General features: G+C 34.8%; 1 protein-coding gene across 2 annotated transcripts; it reads right to left on the reverse strand.

The window, feature by feature from the left end:
• Nucleotides 1–1,195: 1,195 nt before the first annotated feature.
• On the reverse strand, nt 1,196–14,547 carry LOC111305354 (DENN (AEX-3) domain-containing protein). Of its 2 annotated transcripts, XR_016331489.1 has the most exons (21): nt 13,926–14,547; nt 12,948–13,666; nt 11,888–12,088; nt 11,414–11,497; nt 10,662–10,721; nt 9,822–9,866; nt 8,049–8,239; nt 7,420–7,929; nt 7,034–7,136; nt 6,772–6,945; nt 6,600–6,689; nt 5,666–5,728; nt 5,471–5,545; nt 4,534–4,603; nt 4,020–4,070; nt 3,586–3,663; nt 3,182–3,316; nt 2,799–2,906; nt 2,619–2,684; nt 1,765–1,853; nt 1,345–1,639 (listed from the first exon to the last, which is right to left on the reverse strand). XR_016331489.1 is itself a non-coding variant. In XM_089750674.1 (20 exons), exons 2-19 carry the CDS (start codon nt 13,302–13,304, stop codon nt 1,782–1,784), a joined length of 2,463 nt encoding a protein of 820 aa, XP_089606800.1. In that variant the 5' UTR covers nt 13,305–13,666; nt 13,926–14,547; the 3' UTR covers nt 1,196–1,639; nt 1,765–1,781. The 2 variants fall into 2 exon arrangements, 1 of the variants encoding a protein (XP_089606800.1); XM_089750674.1 differs by lacking the exon at nt 4,534–4,603 and having other exon boundaries at nt 1,196–1,639.
• Nucleotides 14,548–14,821: the final 274 nt, after the last annotated feature.

The raw sequence follows: 14,821 nt of genomic DNA on the forward strand, positions 1-14,821 counted from the left end.
CATTTGTAGGATTCATGATCAAATTAGTTTGTCTTTGGAAGTAATTTTTATCATAATTTACAATAAAATCAAACAGGTAGATCTGATTAAATGCTAAGTGGAAATATGCACAATCAAGCTAAAGTTTTGTCCGATATGAATCATAGAGATTGAATTATAAAGGCAAAATTTACTTGTATGCACATTTTCTCTTGTATATGTCATTGGGTGGTTAACAGCTCATTGATGAATGCATTGTTGAGTTAGACTATTATTATACTGATCGGGATTATTTCATTCATTATTTTCTTTTTCAATCTTACTTGAAGCTCCCATAAGCTGATAGTACCTTAAATCTCTTAAAAATTTATCGGTTGCTTGTTTCTCCCTTTGATGTATGGATAATTCTTTTTCTCTTACGCCTGTGCATAGCTGGAGTGATCAATACTGTTTATTTATTTGGCTCTTCACTAAATATTTTAGTTATTTATTTTTCATAGGATGGATCCTTGTGCCAACTACCAAAGGTAATCATTGTGAAAGATTTGGCTAGTCCATTGAAAAGCTTGTGGCCTGTGAGAGCTTCATGGAAGAGAAATAGCACCATAATGAAAGCTAGTTGGAGAACAATATAGTTGCAAGGAATAGTATAAATTTTATGAATGACAGGTTAGTTTAGTCTTTGAAGCTTGGCTCACTCGCGGTTCACCCCGGTGTAAAGGTTGCAATTCATTTACGATTGATGATAACTTACGATTGTATTTATAACACATTACTAAAGAATTTTCTATGGAGTCTGTTTTCTGTAGTTGCATTGTCATAGCATAGCCATCTCAAATATCCCTGGCAACATTTATCTGTTACATCTCTTAGCATCTGTTAATAGGCACCGAATGCCTTTAAGAGATATTTGGATCATTTATTTGGTACTTATGCCTTATCAGATCCTTGAAACTGGGTGAGGTGAGGCAGGACAAAACTGGCCAAATCATCTTCAACGCATGCACTGTGTTAACTAGCGAACTAAGCTAACCATTCGATGTCGCATGCATCAGCTACCTGATGAATGTAGTAGACATGGCAGTCCCAATCATGCATCATGAGAGTAATGCAGGATCTTATTGATTGAAAAATGGACCAAGTGAATGAAGACTACTTTTGCAGGTTAGCTTCAGCTTATTTACATATACTCTGTGGAAACTGTTTTAGATTGGACTGGATGAAAGCCTCTAATTCCATGCCATAAGCAGTTAACAAAAATACACCCCAACAGTTCTGCCTTTAGTACAAAGGGTTGTCATAAATCAAGAAAACAAAGATGCAAGTATGCAACCAAAACAAAAATGTGGCTATTAAGCAACATATGATTCCAGAACAAAGAAAGCTAAATATCTTGACCAAGAATATGAGTTGCTCTATAAACTGTTCAATTAAACTATTGACATGTACAAGGATTTGTAAGTAAAATCCATCTCTGATTTCCTAAGCATCACATCCCCATAAAATATCAGGATGATGACTGGTTGTTTGCTGTATGCACTACGCAATACAACAGACATAATCACTCGTGTGGCATTCCGAATTATTGTTAATATCATGTTACAAAAGTCATTTTGGAAACCTTTTGCTGCAAGTGAGTTCACATTTTATGGCTCTGCACCTGTTATTGGACATGGCTTAGGGTCACTACCAATAGTTTCAGAGGCCATCGCCCTTCAGGCTAAACTTAATACCTTATACCCGAAGGACTTTTGCATCTAGAAAATTTCACCTGATGCAACATACCTGTTAATGGGATTAAGTTAGTGCTCATTCTCAAAGCTTGACAACCGTGAGTCTGATAGTACGGTGAATAGTTGTGTGTCTACAAATAGCTGCAATTGACAAAACAGCATTGAGTAAGCAATGACCAAGTTTAATTCATCATTTTAAGCATAAAGATCTATGATTTAAGTTACATTTATTTAATATCCTTCAGACTTCATTTTAATGCGTTCCATCAGATCTAGTGTTGCAATTTTGTAACATTTGGTTCTACACATTTTGACATACAATTTTCTCTCCCTTTTATCCTTCTCATGCCAGGGAACAACTCAGATTTCAAGAATGCTCAAGGAGTGCAGAGCATTTATATGGCTCCAGAAAGTTTCCCCAAAGCTTCAAACAACAACCCAGCACTTGCTTCTATGGCTTTATATACTGAAATGTTTACTGTACTAGCTCTTGAAAATGCTAATCTTAATAACCTTTCTCAAATTTTATTGCCCTTTGTTGGCTAGCTGCTCTACATCCACAAGATGGTTTCAATCATTTTAGCATCAGTCAGTGTTTTCGCTGGCAGAGCAGTGGGCTTTGGAGTTCTGGCATCGTACTTCATCAATGTGGATAAAATGTAGCTATCACCACTGATACCACATGACAAAACAATAGCATACGATTTGCTAATCAGCATGTACCAGGAATTCTACAGTTAGACCTCCTCCTATTGAGTGTGCTTTGTGTACTTCTATCCATTCAATGGAAAATCACACCTTAACATTAGTATGGATGTGTTGTATGCTTTGCAAGTAGCAACAATTAAGATTGGATTTAGTATAAATTAAAAGATGTCAGCCGTTAAAATAAGGTGCAAAAATTACCTTAATAAATGGCCGGTCCTTACTAGGAAAAGAATCAATAAAGCTATCTTTAAGTAGTAAGGAAACCTGGAAGTAAATGAAACAAGTAAAAGGAGCTGAGAAAGATCTAGCAGTTATGCAGTGATTTGTTAGGAAAGAAACTGGAGGAACAACATAAATTATAAGAATAGAAGTGCCAACCCTGTCATGGTTTGATTGTACACTAGTAATAGTATGAGACCTCAGATTTGCACAAAGTGACTCCAGGTATTGCCTCATGACTGTCAAAAATTGGGTTGCAGCTTCAGCCTGAATAGGTAAAACTGAAGTTAGTTGCTGCCAACAAATGAAAATAAAAAGTATAGATAAAAGGATGGTAGAGGTAAGGAAAAAAAAAAAAAAAAACATAGAAAACAAGTTAGATGGTAAAATCTTTCCAGATTACTCCAAAAATTTTAGAAAGATCTTTGGTTAAAATCTTGACATAATCTAAGAAAGACATAAGTTTCAAAATTCTAAATAGTAAAACAAGTGGGCATGGAAGTAGAAACATTAAGCATTTGTTTATAGTGATCAGTAAACACCTGCACTTCATTGCACCTATATGTAGGATGCTTTTTAGCAATTGAACCTTCAAATGAGAGTCTGGCATGTATTGACCCTAGTTCAGATACAAGCTCTTTATGTCGAGGAAGTGTAGGCAAGTGGCATGTTTTCACCTGAATAACAGTGAAAAGAACAACTAAGAATACTCAGAGTTAAGGCAAAACACTTCAAGCATTCCTCATAGATTATAAAATTTCTGTGCAAATGTGCAAGCATTAGAGAGAATGGAGAGAAACAAGAGACATTACTAAGGCACTAAATTGCAGTTCATGTAAAACATTATAAACTGTAAGTAAACCCCACCCGATTTTACAACAATTCTACCCCAGAATTATAGATCTTGGAACCAAACGTGCAAACCATGTTTAGAAACCATAAATACCTGCTTCTTGAGCAAATTAACTTGAACAAGATTAGATGTTTTCATTTTCAAATCAGTGGGTTTATGTTGTACGCCAACCTACAAAATGAAAGACACAACAAGCTAAATCAGGGCATTTCCATTACTTCCACTACACATATGATACTATAACACATTCTTTGCAGATGGAAACATGCAATGTAATGTATTTATACTTGTATGTTCATTCATACATAATAAAGGAGGAGCTTTGACCTGTTTAAAAAGCTAAAAATAATCTTTTTGTGTTTGTGCACGTGTTTGATATCAATCACGTATGCATTAAAAAAGCATGCTTTTTTGTCTTTCTTATGCAGGTTAAAGCTCTTCTCTATAATGCTAAGTGTCAGCACAATTTATAATTTCATGCATCATACTAACTTTTTTATTAACATCCGAAAAACACTATAACTCACAAGAAAAGGAACAGGTGCATCAAGAAAATCAAGCATCCTCATCGGCAGTACCTGAATGCAAATAAAGAATTTCACAAAATGAAAAATAGTGCATCATATCAATTTATTAGAAGTAGGATATCTAGAAGAATTACTAAATGCAATTTGCAACAAAAAGTTAAACATCTGAAATGTGATCTGCCACTAAGCATAAACTACTCAAATTCCCTTTTCTTTTTCCCACTTTTCCTCATGAGAAAGAGTGAAGAAAGACAGAATCTAGTTGAAAGAGGAAAGGATCAATATTAACAAGTTACAGCACTTTCATATGGCTTCTGTTGTGTTATCACCATGTAAGATGTTAGGGATTCAGTCTAACTGTATTAAAACTACAATCACCAACATTAAAATATCAAAGCACTTTAAAGACAATTTTCACAAAACATATTTTTCAAAAGAGGCTTTCATAAGTGGTCTACAAACTAAGAAGCTTCAATCTTTTACATAACAAAATCCTATTGTTGAAAATCTTCACCAGATTTTTGGTTGAACTTGTAGAATTATCATATGCCTGATCAGCTGATCCATTTTCTCTCTCTATAAACCTGTTTTTTTAGAGCACATGCTTTCAATGAATCCACAATTTATAAGTAGGCACAAAAAAATACATACTCAGATATGTAGATAAAAAAGTTTCTGTAAAAATGTATAACCATGTGTCTTATATGTGTATTTATGCCTTCACTTATAAAAAGTAATGTGTCTGTGCAGCATTTGCAAACATATTTAACATTGTCACATTGTATGAGCACAATAAAGCAGGCATTTAGGCAAGATCATGTTTCATTTGTTCATAGAGTTAGCTGGCATCAGAGGCAAAGCCAGATATAGGGAGAAGGGGGGCCAGATAGTAATTTCAATGGGAGAAGAAGGTCAAATGGTAAATTCTAAGGGAAAGAATACTATCAATATAAGGGTGTCAAAATTTTTTTGGGGCCTGCCACCCTAGCTACGCCTCTGGCTGGCATTGTATATCTATGTAGCCAGAAGCCCATATTTTATTATTTGTTTTAACTTTTCAAGCTATAAGCTAATTTCCTAATCTTCACTCTTTGTATGCACTAGGGCTAAGCCTAGGACACTCATAGTGTTAGCTGTCACCATGCTGTATCATTTATATAAATACACACACACACACACACACATATATAACATTTCAATTTTAGAAGCCATATTTTGTAAATTATACTACTTTTTTCTTTTGCTTCACCTTTTTCATTGTAGACTTTCACCGCGTTAATATTTCACAGAAGCTGTGCTAATGTGCTCAAAAACTTACTTCATGAATATTTGGAGGAGTGATCTACTACAGCTTATTGTTAATATCAAAATTTGAGCTACATCCCGAAAGATATCACTCAACTCTAGAATTTCAAATAAAGAGCAGAAAGGAAGGAGGTTATGGAGATTACTGGAAGCAATAAACTCTGCCACTGAAACGGCCGAATCAAAGGAACAAGGGATAACACCACAGCTGATAGAACACCCTGCATTGATGAAAATTAGTGTCAAAGCCAGGATACAGTTTACAGCTGCCAAAAAAAAAAAAAAAACTAAGTGCAAAACAAATAGGAACGAAAATACAATCTCTTAACAAATTAACTTACCAGATTGGGGCAAAGTACTACAACCTGTTTTTCCAGTAATACTCCTGCAACCACTGCCAAAATCTGGAAGAACAATCATACAGTGAAAACAAATCTACCAAATATAACAAGAAATGCAAGTAGGTAAGATATCAAGATGGTTATTTTCTCTCAAATGAATGCATGCAAAGTTGATTAAGTACCATGTATAGAAGACATCAGAAGCTAGAACTGTTCATGAACCTTTGATTTAAACTACAATTAATTATTCCTAAAAGAGTTGAGCTAATGAATAAATTAGCAATTTAGCTCCAGTCCAGCTTCTTTTACTTTGAATGCATGTCTGTAGAATAGCATCAAAGTTTCTGTATATATTTGTTCTTCCAAAAGCCTCATAGGATAAGAAAACATTTTAATCTTATTCCCTTCTTCTGCTGCACAACTAATGAAATCCACTGAAACTAAGCACAATGGAATATACATGCATTATTTAGTGCATGATTTACTTATCACCTATCGATTGCATTGAGATTGGATCTTTCTGCCCATTTCCAATGGTGTTTAAGTTCATGCTTAAGAGAAGATATGAGATTATAACATATCTGTCTGTATAGTTTGCAGTCAAAAAAATAAACCCTGACAGTAGCAGTGTTTCCTTGTTATTCAGTTACTCTCAGAGACTTCAAACCTAGAAGAAGTCCTACCAATCAAAGGCTGTTGAATTTCAGTAATTAGATATTTACATGCCTGCTTTAATGCCTGAAAGCCCATTCAAGCCAATTCTAGGATGCTCTAGGAATATTTAATTCCAAATGCAATCAAACAATTAGGCCATGAGGCCTATCCCTAAATATGTCATGCCTAAGCCAACAATTATTTTCATTTGCAGTTAAAATGCAGATAGTTAAAAACACAGCTTAAGTCAAGTGAACAAGTATCCATCATAGAACATTACACTATCAAGAGAGAGAACTCGACAAATTGTTGCAGTTGTCCATACTGAAAGTGCAAGAGCTTCCTCAGCTGCTGCCAACTTTGCATTGACCTTTCACCAAGTTCAGTGACATCTAAGTGAATATATATGTTATGAAGGAGCATTGACTAAAAATAGCATAACAAAGAAATACCTCAGCAGCTTCAAATGAATAACTTTCATCCATTCCAAGGGCAGAAACCGGAGGTCTCACATACTCAATAGCCTGTAAATGCTCAAGAGGCTGAAAAACTATTTCACTTCCTCGTGGAGGAAGAGATAAAGCATGATAACCACAAACTATCTGTAGAAGATCATTTTTGTTTTCCTATCAAAGAGATCAGATAAGCAAAGATCAAATGGACATCCAACTACCACAATGATATGTAAAAAATCAGAAACAACAGAAAACTAACCCTAGCCCACTCCAATATTAAGTCATCTCCAAAATCTTTTTCATGATTCGAGAAAAGGTCATCATCCTCGTCCTCATCCTCTGATGCCAGGCTTCTAGCTGGACTGCCAAAGACAACAATATATTACTGAAATTGTGATAGGAAAAAACTGGGAAAGAACCACAAGAGATTGAGAGAAGTAAAGGCAAAAGAGAAAATCTAAAATAAAGATGCCAGGTTAATGTGTTTATCCTCACCAAGCAGAATTTTTCCAGCACTTTCTCACATAAGAATCTCTTCTAGTTATAGTAAAAGAACTGTTTTTTCTTTATTCTAATGCAAGCTTCTTCTTTTTTAAGAATATTCTAATGCAAACTTAAACAATGTATTCAATCATAATTCACCACCTGAATAAGACTGGAGAACTCCCAAGACGCTCCGAAGTACGACTCCTCAAGCCGACGAATGTTCCAATCTCAGGAGAAATTTGTCCATTTTCGTAGTTGCCATTTATTCTTTCTGAAGCATCAGAACGATTTTCTGAGGCTTCAGATAAATTATCATCAATATATAGCACATTCTTCCTACCATCCTTCTCTATTTCCCTAATGTGACCCAAATCTGAAGCCTCACTTGCAGTTACGCTTTCAGGTGACTGAGGTGAACTTATCTTTAGTGAAGCAGATGAAAGCTCATCATCAGGGATTACTCCAGCCGTAGTGGCACTAAGAGCTACAGCACTGTTAACAGGTATTGCAGAAGCCATCCAATCATTAACATACTCAACGTTGGGAGAGTCATTGTTGTCATTTATTTGATCATCAAGTTTGGAGACAGATGGGACATAATCATTGAGAGACAGAGACATTTCATTAACAAATTCTGTTATTCGATTCAGGCGCTCCTGTGCAATGATACTGCATGCAAGTAAAATATTGAGAATTCGGTTATCAGTAACTTTATAGTTAACATATCCCTCATCTGTCAGCGAAAAACAATTCTCACAGGTCATAGGGGAAAAGGAATTAATTTTAACCTGTTCAACATCTCATAGTGTAACTCAAAGAAAGGCACTCTAGTTAGCAAACAATAGCAGCGAGGGGCAGAAACCATAAATGCTCCAGAAGATGCGGAAAGAGGTGATGTACCACCTAAAATACCAGGCTGTCTCTGTACAAGTTCTGGTACATGCAAACAAACACCATAAACTGTGGCATTGCCTTCCACCTAATCAAGGGAGCATAAAATGTTTCGTAACCCATCAGTTCCTGTTTCTCACACAAATGCTTATTCTACAAGTAGTGAAAACTGAGAAACAAAACACACAAAATCTTAATTCATTGTAGAATTCAGCAGTCATTTTCACAGTTATAAACACTTAACGCATATAAACGGCTTTGCTTAAAAATATGTTACATCCAGAAATGATTGCATAGAAATAAATTGGTGATTTCAGTTTCCCGAATACAGCTGCCTCTAGCACAACTTAATTTGAGTGGATTTCAAGGTTCAAGTTAAAGTACTTCAGTCCACATTGCTCTAAGGAAAGGATTACTCATAATGGGTTACAGAAAAAGCAAGAAGTCAGAAAGCATGGCTCGTACTCATTGACACTCATCAGAAGTTACAACTTAACCAGACAAACTAACCATACCATTGATGAGAGATGGAGCCTAAAGTTTCAACGCTACTATCTGTCATAGCCATATCATTCTGGTGACCTCCTCACTGCTAGTTCACCACTGTTTCACTACTAATTACTTCCTCTTATCTTTCTATCTTTCGGCTGCCATAGTGATGTCATGGTCAAAGAAAAATCCCCCTCTTTGGACCTTAAACAATCAAGAAACCTTTTTGGTCCAGATTTTCTATCCATGGTAGTCACAGTCTTTTAGTTGTTTACTTTTAGGTATATTACAAAATGAAGAAAAAAGGGTCAAGTTACCATAGTGCAATACTTGTACCATTACAGTAGTATAGCAGTAAAACATTAACATATTTTGGTCTTATTAGCTATTCATTAGTGTTTAACAAAATAACAGAATTAAGATGATTTAATGTTTTTTAAAGCTGAGATTCAATTGTACCAGGGTTTTGAGTTTATAAAATTTGGTTATACTCCCATCTTTGAAAGATCTAACAGATTCGTAAGAGCTAATTAACAAAATAAAATGTTCATTTTTGAGGCAAGCTTACTAAGTCTTTCTTCTCATAATCTCTTATTCCTTTCCACATTACTTTTCTGTTCTTCTACAACTCAAATGGAGTAAATTAAATTCCAGATTAGATTGAAATCTTCACACACATCAGAAAGCACGGCCTACATTTGATATGCACTTCCACTATTGTCAGTCCTAACTCCCAATGATTCCTAATTTTTCCCACATCAAATCCTAATTATCAGAGTAAAACTTGAAAGACTAAAAGTTTTCCCCCATCTATTCCATGCAAAGCACAAACAACCCAACTGCTACTCTTTTGAGCAAAATACCATTTTTTTTCTTAACCAATTATTCATAAAATTCCTCCTCAACTGCAACTGTTTCAATGCTGAATTGAAATAAAAATTTGAAGCTCTCCTGAGAACATGGTTCTCTTAAAATCAAGGTGATAATAATTGAGCAGAAATGAAAGTAGTGTTGGACAAGTTTTTGACCATTATCTTGGAAAAAAAAAAGGGTGTAGAAACAAAACAATAAATGGATTGCTAGAGTCCTCTAATCATTCCCAGCCACAGCTGTGATGCATCAATCAAGTGGAAGCATTTTGAGGATGCAACAACATAGCTCAGAACATATATGAAACGTACCTTTAGTGAAAAAATAAAAGCAAAATCATCTCTGCCCAAATGCTCCTGTGGAGAATGTACAATGATAAAAATGTTACTTATTCTTCGGGTCAACAGCACCAACATGTGAGAAAAAGTTCATGACTCTAAACTTATCATACTTTAACTCGACATAAGGACAACTATTTGGAATAAATGCCACATATATGACTAGAGATACATAGGATTCCTTATAAAACAAAATATCCCAGTTAATTGGTTTAACTCAAAAACGGGTTTGAGTTGGTTAACCCAAAACTCTGCAGTTCATCTCCTATTCGGTTGGAGTATCACCTTTTGGACTTGGGTAAATGAATGAGGAATCAAGTAATTATAAATCAGGGACTCAGAAAATTCAACTCTGCTCCATGAAAAAGTTACTTTTCAGAGCAAAACCAAAGAAAATCCTAACAATGAGAAGAAAGTGGTCAGCAACAGATAAAATAGAGGTTAGTACAGATTGAAGGAGTGCCTTCTTCTGCACATTGATATTTTTACAAGATTAAGTCAATCCCCAGCACATGACATGCTTTTCGATGTTAGCAATTGAAAATAGATATCTTTCTTATCCTGCTTTCCTGTATTACTGAATAAAGGAAAATAGTGTCACTTCATTTCTTTTATCTAATTATCTTCTTTTCTCTGCCATGTTTTCTTTACTTGAGAATGTGCAAGTTCATGTGTAATGCAGTACCAGTATACTCTCCATTCAGAAAAATAAATTAGTAAGATATACAAAAATGTTAGATAGAACTCTACAAGATTTGGAAAATATATAAATTCTTTAACACGGGGCAATAGAGACACATTGATTTCACATACCTGTCCATAAAGAAGCTCATTTAGATCACTAAATGATGGAGTTCTTTCCAGCAACCGTGCCTAATTCATAGAAAAATAAATGTTGTTAGTAGCTCTATATATGTTAACACCAGAAAAAGAAATGTAGTACACTGACAAAAGATACAAGAAACCATCAAAATCATATGTTGAGCTGAAATCTAAAACATAAAATTTTAAACTGTATGTAGCAGAAAAATTTTTTGACAAAAAAAGAATACATCAAACTAAAGGAAAGATGCTTCTTGTAATATATATTAGTAAAATGTTGAATGCAATTACTATTTATGATTATGCAGTGCTCAAAAGGCCTACAAAACATATCCTGCAAATTCTTCCATATTATTATACATTTCTTCCAGGTGAAATGTCATTAGTTATTCCCATATGTAAGGCGTAACTAGATGGAGAAAGTTCAAATAGGTTGCATGCAATATGCTCACCTATTGACCAAGTTACAACTTTTTTTATTATAAACTACAAATTAAAATGTCATAGAAAGGCCAAACTTCTACTTATAATAACCATTTTCCCCCGAAAATAGGTGAAATGAACAAGAAAGGCAATAAAGCTACAGAAAGAGGGGAGAAATACAAAATATTCAACTATAATGTAGGTATGAAATACAGACTAATTAAGCTAATAACTCTTCCCATTTAATATAGTTCACACCAGGTCGAAGAATTGATATTGTAGAAGACAAAAGTATCACCAAAAAAAGAGTGAGATCAAACCTTAACACCCCCAGGAAAACAAAAGGTGGCTAAGTCCTTCAACCGCATACCTAACCTCTTCCCAGGAGGGTATCTAAAAAGAATCTGTTAATCAGGGAAAAGAAAAGGAAAGACAGAATAATGATATCAGCCCACATGAAAAGAAAGTAGACTACTATTGATCCGGATGCATATACTCTAAAATGATTGTCTGTTGATGACATTTTTATTAACAGAATTCAAGTGAAGCAAAAACATTATCTAAAAAAAGGGTGCAAGTAGAAATCTCAGAGAAAAGACAAACACAAACACTAACTAAATTCTTGCTTCTGCAGTGTCACTGCCTTTATTTGCAAGGAGAAACAAAAATGGCTGAATTGCATCGTTGACAAACTAAATCTCCATAAGGTCATGCAAACTTAAAGAAAATTAAAGAGCAGGGTAACGGATTGTTGAAAATATAAGAGTTTCCTCATATTTAATTATGTAGTCAACCTGAGGTTCAAATGTTGGAAGTGGAGGTCCCCGATGCCGTAGCAATTTAAGATCTATGACTCCAGATTTTTTCATCTCCATCTCCCATTTTTTCCTCTTAGCAAAGGCTTCCTCTACAGTCCCAAGATTAGCATCTGGATGAATCCCAACAATAATGAAGTGCTCAAAGATTGATTTGGGCTGCTCATATTTAATCTGATCCTGCATCAATATCCTAGAATTAGAATTCCAAAAGGCAAATGGAAATATATCAGTATCCCATTAAGTGATGCGCACTAGCGATTTTATCAAAACATCTAAAATCTTTCAATCGGTAATAGATTTTCATCGCAATCACTAACTTAAGGTATGCATTTGACTTCCTACATTAAGATATACTAGTTCATTATAGAAAAAAGTATTTAGAGCAAAGAAGGACCAAAAGATTTTTAGCCTTCTTCTTAACAGAAGCAAAAGAATAGAAGCTGTTAGCTCTATCCAGTTTTGTGGATATCCAACCTAAAACAAATTAACAATAGATGGATAAGCCCAACCTGAATATAAGGCAAAAAAAACCTCAAACCAAAAGCATAATGGGATAAGACCACTTAGCAATAACATAAGCTATGTGTTATGACTTCCTATATCATCGTATTTTTCATCTATAAACCAAACCATAATCAAGTGTGGAATAAAGGTAAGAAGGTGCAACAAAGTATATTTAAGTTTGATTGCCTCACAAAAGACATGAAGCGATAGGCCCTTAGACCATCACATTCTATCATCCAATATAGTATCTGCATTTCAATGGTATCTAGTACATACACCAAGTTCAGTACAGACACACAAATAGTAAAAGTGTTAATTTTTAAAAAGGAGGAAATTTTATACACAAATAGACTTGTCCTCAGTGTAAGTAAGAGTGTAGGTTATACTTATTCTTCAAGAGCAAGTTATAATCAATCAGAAAAATTTACTGTACGAAGAAGTCACAGCTGCAGATAAGGCATACACAAAATGACTGGTTACGGAAACCCTGGAAAAAAGAAAAGAAAGAGGCGGAAGAGTTGGGTCTAAATACCATCGTTTTGGAGTGCAGTTGATACCACTGGCGTTTCTGGTTTGCCAAAACCTCAGGATTGAAGCTTGGCCGGTGCTTTTCGTCCCGGCAATTGCCACCCCATCGCCAAGCCTTCTGCATATGAGTTTTCAATCTCTGGAAACTATTGTTACGCCGGTGTCCTGTACCTGGAAGTTCACTCTGACTGCGCCTATGCCCCAATGGCGGAAGCCTTGGAGGATCTGAGCTTCCTGTGTGCACAGGATTCTGTGCTTCTCCATCCACTTTCTTATCCTCCTCCTCAAAAAGACGGTTTAATTCCCAATAGGGTGATGGTGACTGTTCTTCATGTCCTTCAGCTTCTTCCTTGGTTTCCATTTCTAAACACTTTTTTATCTCATTTTGAATTGCTCATTTCACCAATTAAAACCAAACCTCTCCTCCCTTAAATTGTCAACCATGACCAAGATTTTTTTAAAAAATCACACCTTTTCACTTATTTTGCAGAATCTACAAGATACCATCCTCTTAAAAATTAGACCTTATTATAAATTACACCAAGATATGAAACGGGTTCCCTTTTATTTGCTCTTGATCCTCAGATTCTGTAACTATCCAAATCATGAAACCTTCCAATATATATGTTTCTAAAATCCAATAAACAAAATTGCCTCTTGTTACATAAAGTTTAAAATTTGAATGCCAAATCCCGGGCTGTATGATTCACACCGTATAACACCCTGTTTGCAAAATATTTGAAATTGGTAAAAGTTACTGCAAAATTTTAAAAAAGGAAAATGAAGAGGCTAAACCAAGGACTTTAAAAATTCCCAACAGCTTTAAATTCTTCAAAATGCAAAAATCAAAGCAGAACTTTTTGTAACGGAAATTTGATATGATAACATGGGATGAAATCCAATAAATGCAAATGAAAAAAGAAATAAATAAGCAATAACAGCAAACATAATTGGAAGAGCAACAGGAGAGATTCTTCCTTACCTGACTCTGTTTTTTTTTTCTGTTTACCAAAGTTTTGGTTTGGTTCCTTCACGCCAGAGAGAGGGAGAGAGAAAGAGAAATTCTAAAAATAGAAGGGAGTTATAAATAAAAAAAGAAGGGGAGGTTACACATAAGAGAAGGAGATTAAGCGAACTCTAGGCTTTGTTTTTTTTCAGGAACACAAAAAAGGAAAAGACAGCTCAATAATCATATGCCATTACATATTTAGGGAGTATCAGATGCAAGCTTAGTTCTTTCTGCTGAGAAAATTTTGCCTTTTGGTTGGTTAAAGCTTAAGGTTCCTGTTTCATAATGGGTAAAGGTTAAAAAAAAAAAAAAAACACTTAAAATCATGGCAATGGCATGGGTTTGGAAGTTTTGGAACAATTTTTAAATGGATAAAATAAAAGAGAAACATTTAGGCAATTACTTCCATAAACAAGAAAGTAGAATGCGTTTTTTGACTACGGAAATCCAACGTGTGGCGTTCATGCAATGGCAAAACCCACATTTCCCACCTAATTTAACCAGATATACCCTTTTAAATGCAGTGGCCAGTGGCTCCTTTTCTTATTGCCTTCGGCCCTTTTTGCTTTGTTCATTTGCTCTTTATTTCATATTTCTACGGTTCAGTGTTAGTAGCTCTGCATTTATGGCACTGATGAATGATGATGTTATACTCACTTTCTACTTTCGGAGCGTCCTTCTCACGCATTTACAACAAATTAATTACGTAACACATATTAAGCTTTTTTTTTATCTAAAATATAAATCACAGAAAATATAGAGAAAGAAAAAACTATGGCTAGAATTTTAAGTACATACTTATTTAATCAGAATAGGAGTACCATCAATATGATTTTCTTTTTCATTTGTGCATTTTGTATTTTTATATG

Source organism: Durio zibethinus, chromosome 21, assembly GCF_047325235.1.
Source record: "Durio zibethinus cultivar Kanyao isolate XHJ-2024 chromosome 21, ASM4732523v1, whole genome shotgun sequence".
Lineage (NCBI taxonomy): Eukaryota > Viridiplantae > Streptophyta > Magnoliopsida > Malvales > Malvaceae > Durio > Durio zibethinus.

Excerpts from the sequence above, each read along its gene's own strand:
- LOC111305354 (XM_089750674.1), bottom strand. The coding sequence starts at position 13,304 with ATGGAAACCAAGGAAGAAGCTGAAGGACATGAAGAACAGTCACCATCA. Across the intron at positions 6,690-6,771 it reads ATTCATTTGAAGCTGCTGAG|GTCAATGCAAAGTTGGCAGC; the intron begins GTATTTCTTTGT and ends ACTTGGTGAAAG. Across the intron at positions 1,854-2,618 it reads AGGACCGGCCATTTATTAAG|CTATTTGTAGACACACAACT; the intron begins GTAATTTTTGCA and ends TGTCAATTGCAG.